The 23,658-nt window shown below is 39.1% G+C and overlaps 1 protein-coding gene across 1 annotated transcript in view; it reads right to left on the bottom strand.

The window, feature by feature from the left end:
* Positions 1-23,658, bottom strand: part of AUH (AU RNA binding methylglutaconyl-CoA hydratase) — a 1,048,717-nt gene that overhangs the window by 935,040 nt on the left and 90,019 nt on the right. Inside the window, exon 3 of the mRNA XM_053702385.1 lies at positions 18,278-18,365. Coding sequence (XP_053558360.1) covers positions 18,278-18,365 — 88 coding nt within the window. The remainder of the gene's footprint in view (positions 1-18,277; positions 18,366-23,658) is intronic.

The following is a 23,658-nucleotide window of genomic DNA, read 5'->3' as shown; positions in this document are numbered from 1 at the left end:
ACATGAACTAATTTAACCCCATTAAACCACAGTAAAAGGAAGTGCTTGCTGAAGAGGCCATATTGTATGTTGGTCTTGCTGTCAATGTTTCTGCCATTTTAGATTTGCAGTTATTTTGTTTGGTGAATCAGTTCTGGTGTTTGTTGATCAACAGCGATTATTGGTAGTTCAGGGTGTCGTGTGAAAATAGAGATTGAATGTTGTGACAGTTACCCACCTCAGCTGTTTTTGACTTGGAAAGATTGTGATCACTTTGTTAGCAGGAAAAAACAGATGTTACCATTTTGTCCAATATCAAAAAAGAAAATTGGAAATACTGGAATCAACCCCATAGTTACAGGCAAGCATTAGTGAAAAAAAATGTTCTAACTCATTAGCACATCTTATTTTTGCGTTATCATGTCTCTTTAATTTAGAGAATAAAAACAGAATGATAGACACAGGACACCACAGCCCAAGTGGTGAAAAAAAAAGAGCCAATTAGAAGTAGCAGTTGTACACACACATGCATTCCGCTTACTTTCAATTATAATTTAAACACCTTTAGCTTACATGAAAAGAGATTTTATTTTACTTGCCATTTAAGTGCATATATCATAAGTTAACATGACAGAAATTACCTGCTAAGTAAATGAAAACATTGCATAGCATTTGAATTTTTTTCCTTTTCTTCAGTGTAAATGTATTGTTTTACAAGCTACATTTAAATAAAAAGTACATAAAGTGAAATATGACAATAACTAAAGAATTCTTTATTTAAAAGAGATGCCATTTGCTGTTTAAATTCCTCTGTGAGCATGTGAATACAAATACAAAATTAGTTTTTTTAGCACACCTTACAAAAAGTTTAAATCCACATCTGGGAGTGCTGCGAATATGACCCAGTAATTACACAAACAAAGAGGTATCAGCGCACATCCATTTTCCAAAGCACAACATATTTTTTACTGCTGCAAAAAATTGCCTGCAAATACATCAAGAGACAACTATTCTTTTTTAAATAATATTGGGAACTTAGTCACACAATATGGCCATATTCTGCTTAGCCAGTCACCACTTTCAAGGTGCCCCAAATCGACTGGTCCTACTCTACAGGACTGTAGAGTAGGACCAGTCAAATTGGGTCTACCGCTCACTTCCAAGCCGCGACTTTTCCATACCACAGATTTCCTTACGCCAATTGCGTATCCTATCTTTTCAATGGGATCTTCCTAACGCCGGATGGCTGAAGTGAGCATTAGACCCTCTACAGACAAGACTCCAGCCGCAGAAAATAGTCAGTAGTTAAAAGCTTTCTGGGCTAACGCCGGTTTATAAAGCTCTTAACTACTGTGCTCTAAAGTACACTAACACCCATAAACTACCTATGTACCCCTAAACTGAGGCCTTCCCACATCGCCGCCACTCTAATAAAAAATTTTAACCCCTAATCTGCCGACCGCACATCGCCGCCACCTACATTATACCTATGTACCCCTAATATGCTGCCCCTAACATCGCCGACACCTACATAATATTTATTAACCACTAATCTGCCCCCCCCCCCCAACGTCGCCGCTACCTTACCTACACTTATTAACCCCTAATCTGCCGACCGGACCTCGCCGCCACTCTAATAAATGTATTAACCCCTAAACCGCTGCACTCCCGCCTCGCAAACCCTATAATAAATAGTATTAACCCCTAATCTGCCCTCCCTAACATCGCCGCCACCTAACTTCAAGTATTAAACCCTAATCTGCCGACCGGACCTCGCCGCTACTATAATAAATGTATTAACCCCTAAAGCTAAGTCTAACCCTAACATCCCTCTAAGTTAAATATAATTTTATTCTAACGAAATAAATTGAATCTTATAAACTAAAGTCTTCCTATTTAAAACTAAATACTTACCTGTAAAATAAACCCTAATATAGCTACAATATAACAAATAATTATATTGTAGCTATTTTAGGATTTATATTTATTTTACAGGCCACTTTGTATTTATTTTAACTAGGTACAATAGCTATTAAATAGTTATTTACTATTTAATAGCTACCTAGTTAAAATAATTACAAAATTACCTGTAAAATAAATCCTAACCTAAGTTACAATTAAACCTAACACTACACTATCAATAAATTATTTAAATAAATTAACTACAATTACATACAATTAAATAAACTAAACTAAATTACAAAAGAAAACAAACACTAAATTACAAAAAATAAAAAAAGATTACAAGAATTTTAAGCTAATTACACCTACTCTAAGCCCCCTAATAAATAACAAAGCCTCCCAAAATAAAAAAAATTCCCTACCCTAATCTAAATTTAAAAAGTTAACAGCTCTATTACCTTTTTTTGCGGGGCATGCCCCAAAGAAATCAGCTCTTTTGCCTGTAAAAAAAAACACAATACCACCCCCCAACATTACAACCCACCACCCACATACCCCTACTCTAACCCAAACCCCCCTTAAATAAACCTAACACTACCCCCCTGAAGATCTCCCTACCTTGAGCCGTGTTCACCCAGCCGGGCACCGATGGACCAAAAGAAGACATCCGGAGTGGCAGAAGTCTTCATCCTATCCGGGCAGAAGGGGACATCCGGACCGGTAGACATCTTCATCCAAGCGGCATCTTCTATCTTCATCCATCCGATGAGGAGCGGCTTCATCTACCCGACGCATGAAGGTTCCTTTAAGTGACGTCATCCAAGATGGCATCCCTCGAATTCCGATTGGCCGATAGGATTCTATCAGCCAATCAGATTCAAGTTCAATCGGATTGGCTGATCCAATCAGCCAATCAGATTGAGCTCGCATTCTATTGGCTGTTCCACCTCAAGCAACTTCAAAGAACTCAGGAGTACGTGACTATAAGTCAAATTTGAAAAAAAAAGGCAATCACAGGAGTAGTAACCCCAGTACTCTCTTCTATTGATATATAAACTTAGTAAAAAAAAAACAATTGTAGGTAAATGTAACCCTAAAGGTTGATATAACAAATAGCACCAGAACTGGAACCATCAAAGCTAACAAAGGCCTGAACGGGTCGGGTCAAGTAACTTATTATGAAACCTAGTCTTAGCATGCATCTCACCAACGGGTGAGATCTATTAAATATCAGAAATGTCAGAATGTGTGCCTACTACTCCTCTAAATATAAAATAAAAGGAATCTGTACTATTGCCATATCTCACTGTCACTACAGATCAGGCTCTAGTGTGTGCGTCCCACTATATGAGAATTTTAGTAGACCTCGAGTTGATGACAGCCTAATCTATGGCCTAAACTAGTGCAGTCCGTCTGGACTTAATGCTGAAAGCTATGAGATAGATCCCAAAAGAGTAGTACATATTATATATTGCTATTCGCAGGAGTGGTGAGAGAGATAAATAAAAACAAAAACATCACATCCCTCCCCTCCCGCATAACCCCCCCAAATATGACATCAAGACCCTACAAAATAACAATTAAGATAGTCTTACCCCATTCCTTGCCAAAAAGAAATCACTGCTTGTCGCTGCGGTAGTAAGTCTCTCAAGCAGGAGACCCTGATGTCAACCCTCCCCAGGAGCATTGCATCATGAAAGGCTGTACATTCTAAATAATAATAAGTATACAGAAAAATAAAAACAAGGGAGGGGGCATTATGGGGAGAAACATCCTATAGAGAGAAGGAGGGAGGACATAAAAAAGGTTAATGATTTGTCTGACACATAGTCCAAAAGGTATAAGAGGTAGCTGTCTCAAGTGCACCCTTCAAGCCATTATCTGGGCCTCCCAGGTAGTCTGGAACAAAATGATCAGGGCCCTTTCAGAGAGGCCGGATCTCTCTTATGCCATGCTCTATTTCAGCTCTGGCAGGCCCAGGTTGCTAATCTGTCCTTGGTGGCCTAATCTGCAAGCCCAGGGCTTGGTTGAAGGCTTGAAGATCTTGTGTTGCTCTGAAGATAGCAGTTGTTGCGTTTCTTGAAGCAATGATGCAAGTGGGAAATCCCCACCTGTACTGGATGTGCTGATCTTTCAGTTCGGCAGTAATATAGCGCAGGTCCCTCCGCTTCTGGAGCGTGGTTGGGCATAAGTCTGTAAACAAGTCTCATAAACAATAGGGTGTTTGTTTCTGGAATGTCGCAGTATATCCTCACGATCTTTGTAAGAAAGCAGCTTAACAATTATATCCCTTGGCGGGGCTCTTGCAGGTGGTTTGGGCCTCAAGGCTCTGTGCGCCCGCTCCACATGCACATCTTCTGCAGCGGGGGAGTTTTTAATAAATTTGAAAAGATCCTGAATGTATTGGGCTATGCCAGGAGGGCTGATGGACTCTGGGATTCCTCTGAGCCGCAAGTTGTTCCGCCGGCTCCTGTTTTCTAAATCCTCTAGTCTGTAAGTCAAATTCTGTATTGTGGCGTTGTGGGATTGTATGCAGCTACTTTGGTGTTGAAGGTCAGAGCGCAAAGTTTCCTGCGTTTCCTCCATCTGCACTACCCTGCGATCAATTGCCCCAATGTCCTTCTTAAGATCATTAAACATGTTTTTAACATCTGACATTGCCTCTCTGATGTCAGATTTAGAGGAGAGGTGTTTAATATCTTCTTTAGTGACATATATGTGCTGGGGCAGTACCTCAGAGTGTGGAATGGTTGAAGCTGCCTGTCTGCTAACCTCAGATGTTACCCTGGTGGCGCCTGAGGGAGGATCTGGCTGAATCAGATAGCTGTCCATGCTGATGGATTGTGTACCCTTGGGAGCTTTGGGGTTTCTTTTACAGGCCATTCCCAGCAAGGCCCCTATATGTGTAGCAAGGGGTTAATTACAAAAGAGGGGTAGAAAGAGGATTGTTTCACTGAGTGCGGGCCCCTTTTTGTGAGAGAAAAAAAAAACCTGATCTATGAGTCACAGCTGTGTTCACTGGGTTAATAGCCCTTGGATGACAATTTTAGATTCAACAGGCCCAAATTAGTACAAGGCCCCTTCTATCTGCCACTGTGTGCGTATTGCTGCGGGACTTAGGGTGAGGCCTCAGTGTATTTTCTGTCTCCCCAGCCACAACCAGCCCAGGCCTATCTAGAATGAGGTGCTCACCTGCACGGACCCGATCACTCCAGTCAGCAGCAGTTCAAGTGTGCTTGCCGAAGGTCTCTGCGGTGACGTCCCCCGACGGTGTTAGATGTCCCTTCTCAGTCAGACCGGCTACTCAGCACGTAGGGGAATGCTGCGCCAGCTGCCCGCTTCGGTGGTAAGTGTTGTTGGCAGACTCGGCAGCATCGACAAGATCAAGGCCTCACTGATTGTTCAGGTGACTGGCCCGTGACAGGTTCTTACGCTCCGCAGGCGGTTAGTTAGATGTTAGGCCTCGCCACGCAATTCTGCAGATGTCCGGTATTTAGTTGAGAGAGGCCGCCTACTCCAAGCTGTGAGTGCAACAACCAAGCGCCAATGTTGTGGTAGGTTCCAGTCAGTAATTATGAGCTATGGGTCACAAATAGCCTTTATTGAGAGTACTGGGGCTTCAGAGCTAATCTAACATGCGGCCATCAGCTAGCGCGGCCAAGCTCCGCCCCCAATAAATCCTACTTTTTATTAAATATTGGAACTGTTACTGATCCTTTTACACTTCTCCTACCAATCATTATCACTGGGACCGGATCCGCTCTGTGTGGAAGTCCTTGTGTGCCTTGTCACATCCTGCATTGATCTGTGGGGCTGCTTCTGTTGGTGGTCTCCATTTTCAGCTCCAGGAAATCAGAGCCAAAGGTGTTCCTGTACACACGTTGGAAAACCCAGCAAGCTAGGTTGCTGTGATTACCCAGTACGCGCCTAATAGCACTGTCTGAGTGCTACACTAAAATGTGAGTACCCTGTTGTGGATGTATACAAGTCTTCCATATTGTCCCACTGGTACACACAAGTGCCTCTCTTTTTTCTCCTCCCTCTCCCTTGCAGATGTCATCCTACTTTGATGTGAGAAGAGTGCAGCTTCTGACCATCTATTTCTGACGGATCCCTTATCCCCTATCTGGTTTGGACACATCATTGGGACTTTCTTGTTTTGATAGGGACTTTGTTATATATTATATTAACTGTTCTTATGAATGTTATATCCACATTTTATATATATATATATATATATATATATATATATATTTATATATATATATATATATATATATATATACATACATATACTTATTGTAGAGTGGCTTTGTCATATTTGCCATAATTAAGCATATATACATATATATATATATATATATATATATATATATATATATATATATATATATATATATAATCTGAACCTTGGCTCCCACACTAGTGTATATATACACATATAAATATATATGTACATATGCTTTCATGATTTTGGTTTACAATTTTTGTCTCAATATTGATTTAGTGTGCCCCTATCAGGACCTCTCCAGTGAGATTCCCTTTGTTTATATCTCAAATATACTCACAAACCAGGGTGCACAACCAGTGCAATAATCAACAGACTGAGACTTTGGAGCCTCTCAGCTGACTCGTAGGTGCAAGGTAATGCAGGAGCACATTCTCCCAAAGGTTTGCAGAAAGGTGACAGGAGCCCAAGTTCGGTTCAAACATCCACCGGTACAAGACTTGACCCCAAATGTCCCATATACAAGGATTCTTGGAGCAGTAGCTAGGCCAAACGGAAGGGCAATGAACTGGAAGTGCTGGTCCAGGAATGCAAACCTCGAGAACTGAAAGTGTTCCCTGTGGATTGGAACATGAAGGTAAGCGCCCTTCAGATCTAAACAACAAATCCTAAAGGATAGGACGAGAAATAGAGGCGCCTAGTGTGATACCATAAAGGCAAAAGAGATAAAGCAAGTATGTATATCTCAAATATAAGGGAGAGGGAGGAGAAAAAAGAGAGGTGCTTGTGTGTACCAGTGGGACAATATGGAAGACTTGTATACATCCACAACAGGGTACTCACAGTTTAGTGGAGCACTCAGACAGTGCTATTAGGCGAGTACTGGGTAATCACAGCAACCCAGCTTGCTGGGTTTTCCAACGTGTGTACAGGAACACCTTTGGCTCTGATCTCCTGGAGCTGAAAATGGAGACCACCAACAGAAGCAGCCCCACAGATCAGGTGCCTGAGGAAACAGCGTTGGTGCTGAGAAACGCGTCGCATGTACACAAGGAGGGTTACTATATGCCCTACCTGTTGGTTCCTGCTTTTATTATTGTTTTAATAAATCCTACTTTTTATTCAATATTGGAACTGTTACTGATCCTTTTACACTTCTCCTCCTACCAATCATTATCACTGGGACCGGATCCGCTCTGTGTGGAAGTCCTTGTGTGCCTTGTCACATCCTGCATTGATCTGTGGGGCTGCTTCTGTTGGTGGTCTCCATTTTCAGCTCCAGGAGATCAGAGCCAAAGGTGTTCCTGTACACACGTTGGAAAACCCAGCAAGCTGGGTTGCTGTGATTACCCAGTACACGCCTAATACCACTGTCTGAGTGCTACACTAAAATGTGAGTACCCTGTTGTGGATGTATACAAGTCTTCCATATTGTCCCACTGGTACACACAAGCGCATCTCTTTTTTCTCCTCCCTCTCCCTTGCAGACGTCATCCTACTTTGATGTGAGAAGAGTGCAGCTTCTGACCATCTATTTCTGACGGATCCCTTATCCCCTATCTGGTTTGGACTTTCTTGTTTTGATAGAGACTTTGTTATATATTATATTAACTGTTCTTATAAATGTTATATCCACATTTTTTATATATATATATATATATATATATATATATATATATATATATATATATATATATATACTTATTGTATAGTGGCTTTGTCATATTTGCCATAATTAAGCATATATATATATATATATATATATATATATATATATATAATCTGAACCTTGGCTCCCACACTCATGTATATATACACATATACATATATATATATATATATATATATATATGTACATATGCTTTCATGATTTTGGTTTACAATTTTTGTCTCAATATTGATTTATTGTGCCCCCTATCAGGACCTCTCCAGTGAGATTCCCGTTGTTTATATCTCAAATATACTCACAAACCAGGGTGCACAACCAGTACAATATTCAACAGACTGAGACTTTGGAGCCACTCAGCTGACTCGTAGGTGCAAGGTAATGCAGGAGAACATTCTCCCAAAGGTTTGCAGAAAGGTGACAGGAGCCCAAGTTCGGTTCAAACATCCACCGGTACAAGACTTGACCCCAAATGTCCCATATACAATCACCAGGAGCAAGGTATACGTAAAAAGATTTGCTTTTATTAAAAACAATGATAGAAATATATATAGAGAACACAGCAACGCGTTTCTCAGCGTGACCGGTTTCATCAGGCTAACAGATGTCCTTCAGATCTATAGTGGTCATAAACAAGCCTTCCTGAATTAAAGGAAAAATGGACATTATCATCTCCATCTTGAAGGAAGGGACACTGTGAAATTTGTTTAAGCACTTTAGGTCAAGAATTGGGGGAAAATTCCCTCCTCCTTTGGGACCACAAAAAGGTTTGAATAAAACACCAACCCTCTTTCTTCGATAGGCACCAGGACAACAACTCCTAAGAAGGATAGGTCCCGAACGCACCCTAGAAATGCATCCCTCTTTTCTGGTCTGGTAGACATGTTCGAGAGTAGGAATCTGACCCTGGGCGGATGAGATTCGAAACCTATCTTGTATCCCTGAGTACGACCTCCAGGACCCATGGATCCTGTACTTCCCTGAACCAACCGTCTGAAAAAACAGACAGTCTGCCCCCTACACAATCCGATCCTGGATCGGGGGTTGCCCCTTCATGCCGAATTGTTTTCAGTGGGCTTCTTATTCTGCTTGGACTTATTCCAGGACTGAGCCGGATTCCAAGTACTCTTGGGTTGGTCGGGCTTGGAGGAGGATTGTTGTCGTTGGGATTTGTCAGAACAAAAGGAACGAAAATTAGAAAATTGTCGTCCCTTAGACTTGTTCTTCTCATCTTGCGGTAGGAAGGCACCCATGCCTTCGGTAACCGTAGAAATAATAGAGGCTAGGCCTGGACCAAATAAAATCTTTCCCTTGAAGGTAAGAGAAAAAGTCTGGACTTAGAAGTCATATCCGCAGACCAAGACTTCAACTAGAGCGCCCGGCGGGCTAGGACCGCAAAGCCAGAGGCCTTTGCATTTAGGAGAATAATTTGCATGTTCGCATCACAGATAAAAAAAATTAGCAATTCTCAGAGCTTTAATTCTGTCTTGAATATCCTCAAGGGGAGACTCCACCTTAATGAGTTCCGACAAAGAGTTGCACCAGTAGGTAAGCTGCTCCGGCAACCACGGCAACTGCAGCCTCCGGTTCAAACAAAAAGCCTATATGCTCAAACATCTTTCTCAGAAAGGTTTCTATTTTCTTTTTTTTCAATTTTTTTATTTATTGATTTTTTACATATACATATACAACATAAAAATAACGACAAAAAAAAAACTATCTAAGCAGACTTAATGCCTGCGTAAATACAAAATCATATAAAATAAATTGCGTGATCTCTATATTGAAACAGATCTTATTCACAATTGCTCTATTAACTAATTAAACTATATCATGCCAGCTTATTCCAACACCTTATTTTTTCACCTTCTAATATGGCTTAGACCTATTTCTAGCAATTGTGATTAAATCCAGCTCTCGTGAGAGGCAGTTTATATGGAGGGAAAAACAACAACAACAAAAAACAACAAAAAACCCCACAAACATAAGCCATCTAAACCTTGAATATCAACATGTATATCCAGTTATACACATATTCCATAATGAGGTCATATTATAGTTTTATAATTTCACTAGGTTTTAACCTTGTCAATTTAATTTAACTTATTCCAACCATTTTAATCTCTATCTTCCTCTTATTATATACTATAGTATCCACATATTTACCTCGGATATAACCGTCTTTGGGTATTAAGGTTTATCCTATGTATGAACCAAAATAATAATAGTAATACTTAGCCATCTGATTTACCATTTCTACTTTAAATTGAGCAATACTTGGCGCCTGAGTAGATTTCCATTTAGCAAAAATCAATATACGCCCCTGCAAGATAGCGGTGTTAATCAACTTTGTATTGCTCAGTTGAGCAGGTTCCCTTATATAAAAATATAATACGCTTACTGTTAAGTTGGCATTTTTGTTCTAACATCTTATTCAGCCAATATTGTACTTTTAACCCAAACTATTTAATTTTTGGGCATGCCCATAGACAGTGTTCCATATCTGCAAGTTTTGATCCACATTTATAGCAGACTATGCTGTCATTTTTATACAAATATGCCAGTCTACTTGGTGTAATATATAATTGATTTATTATTTTGAAATGTGTATTTTGGAGTACATAATACATACGTGGGAAGATAATTGTTTTTATTAGCATTATTCTAGCTAGCATTGAGATAGGCAAGGCTGCCCATCTTTTACAGTCTGTTATGCACTTATCTAAGCATGTCGTAATATTTCTGCTATACCATTGTCTAGGATTCTTAGTTATAAAAATACCCAGGTATTTCATACATTCCACCTTCCTAAATGGGCATTCTCCCCTTTCATGTTTAGAGTCAGATATCCACATAATTTCTGACTTATCTGTATTAATCTTATATCCTGAAAAGGAACTGAAATTATTAGCTATTGAGATAAAATGTTTAATACTCTGCTTCGTGTCTTTGAGAAAGATTAATAAGTCATCTTCAAATAATGATAATACTATTTTGTGCTGTTGTATGGTGATGCCTGTTAGTTCCTGTCTTAGCATAATAGCTAATGGCTCTATCGAGAGGTTGAATAGTAGCGGTGATAATGGGCAGCCCTGCCTTGTTCCCTTTTTTAACTGAATATTTGGTGTTAGTTCATCATTTTCTATGATATTGGAAGTAGGGTCCCTATATATCAATCTTATGAATATCTTTAAATTATCCTGTATACCGAATTTGTCCAGGACTGTAAATAGATGGTCCCATGTTATAGAGTCGAATGCCTTTTTGGCATCGACTGCAAGGACTGCAATATCTGCTTCTGTTTTCCCTATGTCCTGGTCTAATCTTTGTCTACGATAATTAATCATTGTAAAAACTTTACGTATAGTCCTTGCTGGGTTGCGCCCCTCCATAAACCCAGCTTGATTCATATGCACCAATTTATACATAACTCTTTTAATTCTATTTGCAATAATAGTTGTTAATATTTTATAGTCATTATTTAATAATGAAATTGATCTGTATGATGCTGGGTCCTCTGGATCCCTGATTTTTTTGCATTTAATGTAATAGAGGATGTTGCAAAATATTTAGAGTTAATTTCTCTTTGTATAAAGTAGCTATTATATAAATTGGTGAGTATAGATAATATCTCTTTAGACATAATTTGATAAAATTCTGCCAGGAGCATATCTGGCCCTGGAGCTTTGTTTACTTTTATCTTAGATATGGTATCCACTACTTCCTCCTCTGTTATAGTTTGATTTAGAAACTCATTATCTTCCTCTGTTAACTTTGTAACTACTTTCTCCCAGAAGGCTGTTTTACTATTCATGTCTACATCACTATTTTTATATAGTTGATGAAAATACTCATATATTGCTTGTTTTATTTCTTTATTAGTGGTCACTCTCCGTGGACCTATCTTAATTGAGGCTATATAGTTTTTTTGTTTATTAGTTTTAATAAGTCTGGCTAAACACTTAGCCGATCTTCCGTAATATCCTCTATACATGGCTCTATCTTTCTTGTCTTGCTGAATTGCACTCTGTTTCAGAAACACGTCTCTTTCCTGTTTGTTAATTACATATTTCTTCCATAATCTTGGGTTAGGGTTATATATGTATGCTCTGTAACTATTCTTAAGTTGGTTTGCTAGTTGGAGACTCCTCTCTTTATTTTTTTTCTTCCACTTACATACATAGGCCTTAATAATACCCCTAAAAAATGCTTTGGCTGATTCCCAATATATTTCCCAATTGCCTAAATATGCTCTGTTGAATTGTTGGTATTCCTTTAATCTCTCACAAACATGATTTCTAAAATGTATTTTTTCTGTCAAATATCTGGGGAATATAAATCTGCTACACTAGGTTTTGGCCTAACTGTATTCTGTAGCTCAAGAGATATGATCGCGTGATCTGATATAGCAATCTCTTTAATATCCGAGTGGAAGTCTAATCCCATTAAGTTATCTGACATCAAAAATAGGTCTATTCTAGAGAAGGTATTAAACACAGGAGAAAGCTCGTACATCAAGGTTCTGGATTCTCCATACATTTCGTAATTTAAGACCCTTACAGAATCCATTAAAGATTTTAACTTCTCTTTTGATCTCTCTAAGGTTGTTATATCTCATTCTATCTATTAGAGGAGTTGGTGCCAAATTAAAATAACCTCCTATAATTATATTCTTGCCTATGTATTTAATAAGTTTATCATTTAAATCATCCCAGAATTCATGTTCCAATTTATTAGGTCCATAAATATTACAGAGTACTAAATTTAAATTATGTATTTGTATTTCTGTTATAAAATATCTAGCTTGCCTATCAGATTCTTGGGATAAAATCTTATATGGTACATTTTTATTAAAAAGTATTGCTACCCATTTTTTCCTCCCACAATAAGGTGTAGACAGTATCTCCCCTACCCATTTATATTTCAGTTTTGCTATTTCAGTTTGATTAAGATGGGTCTCTTGAAGGAATACTATACTTGGTTTCATGTGACCTAACTGTTTTAAGATCATTTTCCTTTTTATCAGTGACATTATTCCGCCTACATTCCATGATAGCAAGTTGATATTATTTGCCATTCTTACTGGTTTTACTTTGCCTTACTTCTAGATACCTTTCTTTAATAACATAAACAACTGCCTCATACTGTGGATATGGAAGAAACCCCCCCTTCCCTCCCGGCACACCATAAAAAAACCAACAACATACCTAAATAAAATCTCTGACTTAATCATCTTAATTTTCCCTTTTGCTTTCAACTGCACAGGGAAAACTTTTTTAATCAATACCATGTTCTTTACAGAAGGTTTGGGCTTCTATTGCCGTAAGCAGATTTCTTATTGTGCCATTACTCTCAATACATATTTTGGCTGGGTAAACCATCCTTGCTGGCCATTTTGCTTCAATAAGTTTGGTGCAGAAAGGGGCAATCTCCCGTCTTTTTCTACTTGTTTCTGCTGAAAAGTCTTGGAACAGTAAGATTCTTCTTTGCTCTATAATTAGTTTTTGTTTTTCGCGAAATTGACAAAGCATATTTACTTTGTCCTAAAAATTTTGCACTTTTATCATAATTGGTCTGAGTTTTTGCTGTCCCTGGTCTGATCTCCTTGACCCTATCCTATGTGCTCTTTCAATTTTGATGGGTAACTCTTCAGGAGAGAATCCTAAATACTGTGGTAGTGTATTAGATGCAAAAAATAACAGATCACTATATTCATTAGCCTTAGGTAGTCCAATAACTTTAATATTATTTCTGCAGGTTCTATCCTCAAGGTCCTCTAACTTATTTTGTAAAAATAGTATCTGCTTACTCTGTGTTAGTACACTTTGATCAATATTATAAACCTGATCTTCCATTGTGGATATGCGTGTTTCAGCCTCAGTGAGTCTGTTGGCATATTGCCTGATCTCATTAGAGCGATTACTGATTTCCTGTTTAATATTATTGAACTGCGGTAGCATTATATCAGAAATTTGTTGCAGTAATTGTTGTGGTTCTAACATATTTATATGAGACTCATCTAGGGTTGTTTCTAATGCAGGTTCACTGCTTTTATTGGGATGTTTTTTGTCTTTTGTTTTAGGTGGCATGGCTGGTGACCTAGACTTCATATATTTTTCCATAGGTCTGTGTGTTCAAGTGTATTGTGTTTTTTCCCAGAAATTATACAACAAAGTGTACAAGCCTATTAAGTAATTGGCTCGTGTGTGCTTACGTGAGCCTTTATACTTAGTGCAACAAAATGAAAACCTTATACTTTTATAGCGTCTCCAATATAGTGTAGTCCTTATAGTAATTGTGCTCACTATGTATTTGTATATGAATGGTACAGTGCCCTCTTGTGTGATTAACTTGTGTTTGAGTAGACCTTACTACTCAATATCCAGCAAAACAAGGGTAGAATTTATATCTTTTAATGGTAACCTCCTTTTTGTAAAGGATACTATTCAATTTTACCTTCCCCAGATCTGTATTTATCCCTAAATGTATGCCTCAACAAGGGCATACAGTGTCTATTACCTTAATTTGTGTTTAAATATATGTCTAAACTGTCCTAATATGGGGCAGTATGCTTAACCTTACAAACGTGTAAAAACAATCAGAAAACAACTTTAACATGTGCCACCTCTAACGTTTTTAAACTGATATACTCCCTATATTAACTTCAGCACAGTCTGTGCCCCTTATAATATCACGTATCTCCACTCTAAGTACAGTAATTCCCTCGCTCCTTAAGAAACACTACCACCTGTTACTAGGGGGGGGGGTATTTCACTGTTGTTAGGTTATTACATATATACAATATCAAATGTGTTATTAAATGGTTTCGTGGCCCTCCAAATTCTCATCTCCTTTTATAAGATGGAAAAATTCTTAAAAGTTCTTAAGTTCCAAACTATCTCTGCCCCTCTGACAGGCAGGTATATTCCACTTATGTGATACTGTTTAGGTACATCTTGAAAAAGCTTTTTTGCACAGAGTTCACTGTATTGTGTATCTCTAAATTTCAGACTTAATATCATAGCCCCCAATACTTGCATTTAGCTTGTCCGTTGTCTCCTCTGCTTATTGTATGCTTTGCCAGATTTCTTCTGATAGATTCCTCCAGGCCGACTACCTGTATAGAGTACTCTGGCTCTCGTCCGTGTAAGTGCCACTAACTCCTTTATGTACTTCCCTTTTCCTCTGGTCCTTCGTGTCTGGCCTCCCTAGTGCTGCTTTGGTGTATCCCAATGCACGATCGCGCTATCTGGGCCGTGCACCTGTCTTTCCGGTATGTGTGCACCGATTAAATTCTAGGTACCCCTCTTCCTTCTATTTGGTGGATTAAGCCGCGGCTAGCCGGCCTTTCGCCTCCGTTGGGACTTCCTGTGCCAATATTCTCTGGCTTGTTCCGGTTTGTATGTCCGGCCTGGGTCTTGTGTTCACGCTCGGCAAGGACCTGTGCACAGCGGTCGATGTAGCATGTTCCATTGGTCGGGGAACATGAATTCAGCAGCATGTCTGCAAGCTCCGCCCCGGAAGTCCAGCGACTCCATTTTCTTATCCATCGGCTCTCTGAACAAAGAACTATCTTCAAGAGGTATAATAGTACGTTTAGCAAGCGTAGAGATAGCACCATCCACCTTAGGAATGGAGCCCCACAAATCTAGTTGAGAGTCCGGGACCGGGAACAACTTTTTAAAAGTAGACAAGGGGGAAAAGGAAGATCTAATTCTTTCCCATTCATTGTTAATAATGTTCGCCATTTTAACCGGCACAGGAAAAGTCAAAGGAACTTTCCTGTCTTCCTGTCTAATTTAGCCATCACAAGTTCTTCAGGCAGTGCAGCCTCTGGAACCTCTAACGTAGACAGAACCTCCTTAAAAAAAAAATGCAAGTGCTCAATTTTAAATCTAAAGGACTGTTCCTCCACAGCAGGAGGCTTAGACGCTAAGGACTCTGACCCAGAAAGTTCACCCTCTGAAGCTACAGAGGTTAACTCATCGGATAGCTGATAGCTGATAATAGATAAATACGATAAATATTTAGATGACTCCAGGTCAGGAGAGCTATGTTTTACCTTTCTCTTGCGTTTGTTAGAGCGAGGTAATGCACTGAGGGCCTCAGACACCGCCGTTTGTAACAGTGCGGCAAAGTCCGCAGGAAGAAGGCCCCCTCCGGATGGAGGATTAGATGTGGTACGGGGAACTGCATGTGGAGTGGATAATGTAGCAAGGGTAGTAATCTCACGGAATGCCGAGTCCTGAGAGGTTCAGAGGGATTAATAGCCTCAGCAGGCTTGTCTCCCTTCTTAGACTTTATAAAGGTGTTAAGGCATGGGGAAGATAACTGAGTGAGCGGGAAAACCACAGCCACCTCACAATATAAACAGGTATTATTTTGTACAGAAGAAGTACCTTTTCATGTCAGAGTCCTTCATAGCTCAGGTTATACCCACAGAAGGACACAAAATAAAAACTTTATATATATATATATATATATATATATATATATATATATATATATACTCCCAATGGCTGGGGCACTCACCACCTCCTACCAAATAGTTAACAGAGGAACATTAGCTGTCAAGTGTGATAAATGTTCATTTGTTTCAGGTTTCTGAGCCTAGGTGATCACACACTGTGGGCTAGATTGCAAGTGCAGTGCAATCTATAGTACATGGTACATTATTTTGCACTCGGTTTTACGCTAAGAATAACACTTTTTGAGACATGAACAGAAGTAAATAAAGAAATCCATTACTTGTGTACCATCAGCTTGGCATATTCTTTGCTTAGAGAATCATTGCAAGACTGCAGAACTTCTTGTATGGTACCAACCCTCTGGAACGCACTTCCTTGCACTGTCAGACTTTTCCCTAATCTGCCTTTTTTAAAAGCTCCCTAAAGACATTTTTTGTTCAGGGAAGCCGACCACTGAACTCATTAACAAATTAATTCCACTTACATAATAACTGCCCTCATCTAACTCTTTATTAATAACATCATTCTCACCCTTGCAGTCCTTAACTCCTGTTGCTCACCCTCCTACCCTTCTAGATTTTAAGTTCCAGTGTAATAGGGCTCTCATTTTCTCCTGTATTTGTTTGTCAAATTATGTCTCTTACAAGTTTTATATCATTCTTTTACTTTTACATCAATTCTATCCATGGATAGTTCTGCAGAATATGTTGGCGCTTTATAAAGTATAAAAATAATAAAATAATTGGCTTAGCGCTCAAACGATTCCCAACTGAATTTTTTTGTGCTCCTCTATAGAAGTTTATTACATCAGGGGTTTCTGACATGCTGATGTTAACACATCCTAGATTTTGGATTTGTAATATGAGCACTTTCAGAATCTTATACCAAACACTGAGTCTTCCTTATTAGCCATCTCTCATTACATACAGTAGAACTGCATAATCAACAAATGCATAATATAACAAATGCAATAACACTTACTTTCAATTTCAAATGAACAACAGATTTGACAAGTTTCCTTTCATTTCACATCAGCCTATTACAGACTCATATAGGTATGCACTGTGAACACTTGCACATGCTCAGTAGAAGCTGGTGCTTAAGAAAGTGCACATATAAAACGGTTGTTTTTTGTTTGTTTTTCAAAAACTCATTTTAATGTTACTGTCCCTTTAAATGGGCACCTTTAGCCTGCATGTTTACAAGCTTTTTCTCTGTACTGAGCCCTCTGAATCAAATATCTATGTACTGTGCATTCAGTTTAAACTTAGGGAGGATTCTCAACACCATTCTGTGAGTTACTGACATATGTATCTCTGTTTTTACAGTTTAATTGTACCCAAGTACAGTTCTGCAGATTATCTGGTTTAGAGATCATCTACTTTTTTTGTTGTTACGTTTGTGAGAGTTATCTACTTGTGCACATGCCAAACCAAAGGAAATTAAATCTTGCTAATATTCTTGTGCAATTTTCTCAGTTTTATATAAAACATAAAGCTATACAGAATGTACTTGTAAGAAACACATTTATCTTAACTTGAGGCCATATTATCAATACTCACTATCAGGAAAATGTTATGTTGTGATAGTTGTGAGAGCAACTGCTTATTTTTAGCCACATTTGTATAAATATTTATCAATGCTGAACCCTATTTTTAGTGTAATTTCTACTTAAAGGGACAGTGTACTGTAAAATGTTGGACAATCTCTTAATGTGTTCACAATAATTCAATTAACTTCCTGGAGTGTTTTATGTTGCTTACAAATAACGCCTTTATTTTGCCATTTGAAATCTTTAGGGCCTCCATCTATACTAAAAAATGTAATACTATAGTAAATGTTACAGTAAAGCTATATAGACAAGAGGCATCATAAGAAATCAATTTAACTTTGGGGTGGAGATTAAAGACAGAGACCAGGCCTTTTTAAAGAGTGTTCCTGCATTGCTGCTTGCTTGAGTACACTTTCCCTTTAATGGATCGTACAATTTTAGTAAGTTTTTGCTTCCGTTTGGTTATGTTTGTTTCTACATACCTGCACAAAACACTCCAGGGACTTCACTGCGCAGAATTACAGTTCGGACTTTGTTATTGCCCTTCAAGGATTCTACCGTCTTCATCATCTGCAAAACAGTATAAAAAGGAAATGCTGATCATGATAATATATGTTTGCTACCAAGTAGTTTTATTTAATCTGTATATTATCAAAACTATAAAAGTCTCTAATGTTCTAAGGCAGTGTTTTTCAACCAGTGTGCCGTAAGAGATCCTCAGGTGTGCCGAGGCAAACTGACAACAGTGTGACATATTTTTTAAATTTTGCTTGTTTTTTACTCCCAGTGCAGGGGTGTCCCTCTTTCAATGTTGAAATATTGGGAGGTATGCGACAGGTGTGTAGGAGGTATGACATCACAGCACAATACATACAGTATGTGTGTGTTTGTGTATGTGTGTATATATATATATATATATATATATGTGTATATGCTGTATTAGGCTACAATGTGTGGGTTTTTTAAAATTTTGGGATGGTGGTGTGCCACAGGATTTTTTAATGTAAAAAAGTGGGCCACGGCAAAAAAAAGATTGAAAATCACTGTTCTAATGTACTTCTTAATAAGATCCACTGACCTTATTCTGTGGGTAGGTAATGTTCCTAGACAGGGAATCTATCCACCTGCATTCTGGGCCAATAAGGTGGCATCTGCCTCCTGCATGTATCTCTGCACAGGGATTTACTTGTGCCACCCCTCCCCCAGCTCTTGTTCAACCAATTGCATGATAGAAGGCTTTGTCAATCATGAGGGGTGATTCAGTGTGGAATTATTTAAGTTGGCAACCTCTGACGAAGCAAACATCTAAGAAGCTGAATGCTGTTTCTGAACTTATGTGTACAGGCTTATATCTGCACCACAACAACACACTGGCTCAAAAGATGCTTTTGCAGTTTCAACATCTGAGCCCACTGACAGGTTTACTACACCACTGTGCTAAAGCAGTTTACAAGTTGTTTTGTACAGACTGCATTTAAATATCAGTGTTAGTGCTTTTTCTGTGAGATACCCGTACACATAATTACATTGGGGTTTTATTATTAAGTGGTGAAGAAAACCACAAGTCATTATTCCCTACATTTTTTCACATTTAGCACCATTTCAGCTACATAAAATGTAAAATTCTATACATACATTTTACAATAAAATTAGTAAATAAAAATCAGCTTTGCAACATCTTGAACTTTATGATGAAAATGAAAAGGAATAAAACAGAGAGGGCTAGATACACGTGGCATGCTAAATATTTTTTTCTCATGCGCGCAAACACTGTGTATTACATATTGAAAGTAAATTATTTGACCGCAATAAAAACCCGATGCATTATAACTTCAGGATTTCAGATATTGTGACCATTTAAAAAAAAACACTTATCGGGGGGGCGGAGCCGGCCGGGAGCGGAGATGGCCGCAAATAGATAGTGCTCTGACACCGACCCTAGGGAAAAGCTCTTTTATTGGGACAAGAGCCTCCAAAGTACGGTGCGATATGCTCCGGTGAGAAAGGAGCACAATACAGACACGGCTGAACAGCTTGGAGCCGCACCAAATCACGGAGTTTCAGCCTAGCAGCTGGAAATATCGCGGCCTGTAAATGATGTGCGCACATCCCACATAGACGCCGGCCTGGAATAACGGCGCAGAGGACATTGATGTCTTGGTGAGTAACACCTAAACTCGCCAAGCACACAGTGAAAACCACTTGTTAAACACATGATAAATGGCCATCCGGCTCATGGGTACTGTTTCGTGGGGCTCTTTTACATAACATAACTTTCACATCGTTAGTAGCAGAGCCACGTGGGGAGCACCATGAAACATACTTTTTTTTTTTGCAAATTGGGCTATGAGGAGACAAGCACAGTGATCACTGGGGATACACATCTTGCCCAACTGAGGACACTTATACAGAATAGAGCTTTCTGAATGTCGCTGGGAATATAAACTCTTATACAGCTTGTTATTTATAAAAACCCTAAGACACCCTGGCTCATTCAACAAAACTCCAGCAATAGAATCGTATGGGGCTGTGTTTACACCTGATGTTCTTATTTTTTTGTGCATTTCAAATAAAAAAGCAGCACCTTAACTGTATGCAGGCTGTGGGTGCCAGTACTATCTGTGTAGGGTCTGAAACAAATTAAAATAACTGTCATCCTTGTTAAGGAACCTGTCTGTGTTACACATAACTCCCTCAAAATCTCCTTGCAAGGATTTATCACGTTATTGTATCACAATGTACGCTAAAAGAGCATCTAAGGCAGATAAGCCTGCAAAAACAACTAACCCTGCTGGGGCAAAGATGGACGCTTATTTTAAAAATAGCAGATATGGCCACTTCATCACCCCAATCACCAGCAACTATGGACACTGAAGATAACAGCACAGCGCTGTCACAACAAGATACAGATCACCCTATCACAAGAGCAGATCTGAGGTTGCTGCCTTCGAAAGAAGACTTTAAAGCTTTTATGGTGCAGGTGAGCCAGATGATTAAAGACAGTCTCACAGAGGTGAAAAGAGACATAACAGAGCTGGGCCAGAGAGTGCTACAAGTCGAGGAACAAACCGAGGAACTAACCTCTGACACTAACAATATGGCGTGCACTGTCGAACAACATAATGCCACCATTCTTTTGTTACAATCTCAAATAGAAGATTTAGATAATCGAAACAGAAGACAGAACTTAAGAATCAGAGGAGTTCCTGAAACTGTTTCACCTACTCAAATAAATGCATATCTCCAACAGCTCTTCGACCATGTATTGAAGAACAACCCCTCCTCCCCTATGGAGCTAGATAGAGCACATAGGGCTCTCAGACCACAACCTTCAGCGAAAGAACCCCCACGTGACATCATAATAAAGTTCCATAGGTACTCGGACAAAGAAGCGATTTTAACAGCTTCCAGAAAACAATCTCCAATCAGCTTTCAGGGCAACGATATCCAAATTTATGCAGACCTTAGCCCAACAACACTTTTTAAAAGAAAAGAAGCTAGATACTTAACGCTACACCTCAAAGATCTAGGTATTCCCTACCGCTGGGGTTTCCCTTTCTCATTAAAGGTTGTCAAAGAGAACAAGACTAACACCTACAGAGATCCAGAGGATATTGATGATTTCTGCGCTGGTCTGGCTATACCAACACCTTCCTTACCATCTTTATCAGAACATAAGGGCTCAAAAGACATTCAAAAACCTAAACCCCAGAGACCTGAGTGGTCTACGACATCCAGGAAAAGAAAAGGACTTCCACCCTCGGGTGGACCTCCGTCAGGAACCAAAGATAGACCTCCATGAAAAGATTAAGGACAGTGATGTCTTGAACTCTATTCGATTGGAAAGAACTGTGTACTATTCTAATGGCCGACACTAGGTGGCGTTACCACCCTTAAAGTGCACCCCTTGTCCACTAGCTTAATTCTATATTGCTCCTTTTACCCTAGGAGTAGTAACATCTTCTGATGTTCACCCCCTACGACCCTATTTGCTATACTGAAAAGTATAGTCTTGTTGTTTGTTTAAGATCTGTTTTATTGTTCTCTTTATATGTAATTATTTGGTTTGCTATTTTCTTTGTTTTAACGTTTATTTGTTCACACAGGCACCACAATGCTTCCTCCCAACTCTACCCCTTTTCCTACTTTTCACCTCTCTTTTCCTCCGGGGGGAGGAGACTGACAGAACCCATCCACCAGAAAAGGTCAGGTAAGAACACCTTAGTCATTGAGCGACAATGCACACAAGTTAAGAATGACACATAGAACAGTGAATTTCCTTTCGCAAAATGCGAACGGGCTTAATTCCCCCATAAAAAGATCAATAGCTTTGAGAGGATTTGAAAAATACAACTCCATTATCTTCATTCAGGAGACACATTTTTTGAATTCGTCTGAACCCAAATTCACCTTCAAATTCCACCCCATAGGGTTTTTTGGCTCGGCACATAGGAAAAAGAATGGGGTGGGGACTTTAATCCACAAAAATATAGATTTTCAATTAATTAACAAAATCTCCGACAAAGAGGGCAGGATACTAATTCTGGTAGGGCTTTTATTCCAACGCCCAATCACTTTAGTAAACGTTTACGCACCTAACACTAGGAGAGTACCCTTTTTTAAAAAACTTACAGCCCTAATTGCAGAACACAGGAAGGGGGCCCTGATTATAGGGGGGGATTTTAATGTTATACTAGATCCCACACTAGACTCCACCTCCACTAAACCTAATTCAACATCGAGACCGCCAAACATTGTTTTTGACTTCCTTAAAAAATCAGGAGTGGTTGACATATGGAGGATTCAGCACCCAATAGAGCGCAACTACTCATTTTTCTCTAACCCCTGGTCCCAGTACACCCGCATCGACTATCTCTTAGTTGACCAACTTAGCATGGGTCAGGTGAGAGATTCTGACATAACCCCAACGGCTTGGTCAGATCACTCACTTATTACGCTCTCCATAGAGTGGATGGAAGGCCCGCTGTGTTCTTTTGTATGGAGATTAGATGAATCCCTATTGAATCACATGCCCACCAACAATAAAATTCTCCAAACCCTACAAGAATATTTCCAGCATAATGCATTACCTGAAACTTCACCACGCACCTTATGGGATGCGCACAAAGCTGTGGTTAGGGGAGAATATATCAAACAGAGAGCTAGACTAAAGAAACAATTTAATCTCGCTATAGCTAACAACACAGACAAACTAAACTCCCTAGAATCTCAACATAAACAGAATCCCAAAGGCTCTAGGATTCAAATAGAACTAACTAAAACCAGGAAAGAGTTAAATTACTTATTGACTAGGGAAGCCCAGAGGCGAGCTCTCCACCTAAGAAAGATATACTTCCATGAGGGAAATCGCGCTGGCGCCTTCCTGGCAAGAGCTCTAAGAGCAAAAACAGCCAAAACACATGTATACAACATAAAAACTAGAAATGGGACAGTGACACATGATAGCAAACAGATAGCGGATCAATTTAGTAAATACTACCACCAATTCTATAACCTCGGGGAAAGCTCCTCCCCAAGCCACATAACACAAATGTTTAAATATATTAATGGAGCACAATTAAATACACTTACGTCTGCGCAAAAAGATAAATTAGAAGAACCCATTACACTGGTGGAAATTCTTAACACTATCAAAGATCTTCCCCTGAGGAAAAGCACCGGCCCAGACGGTCTCACAAATGCTTACTATAAGCAATATAAAGCCCTGTTAGCCCCACATCTGCTTAAACTGTTTCACTCAATTGACGACAATAATTCACTATCACCTGTAATGCTAGAAGCACACATAGCAGTCATTCTTAAACCAGACAGAAAACCTGAAGAAATTAGTAATTACAGACCA

This window comes from Bombina bombina, chromosome 2 (assembly GCF_027579735.1).
Source record: "Bombina bombina isolate aBomBom1 chromosome 2, aBomBom1.pri, whole genome shotgun sequence".
Classification (NCBI taxonomy): Eukaryota; Metazoa; Chordata; class Amphibia; order Anura; family Bombinatoridae; genus Bombina; species Bombina bombina.
This window is presented reverse-complemented; position numbering and strand designations above follow the sequence as displayed.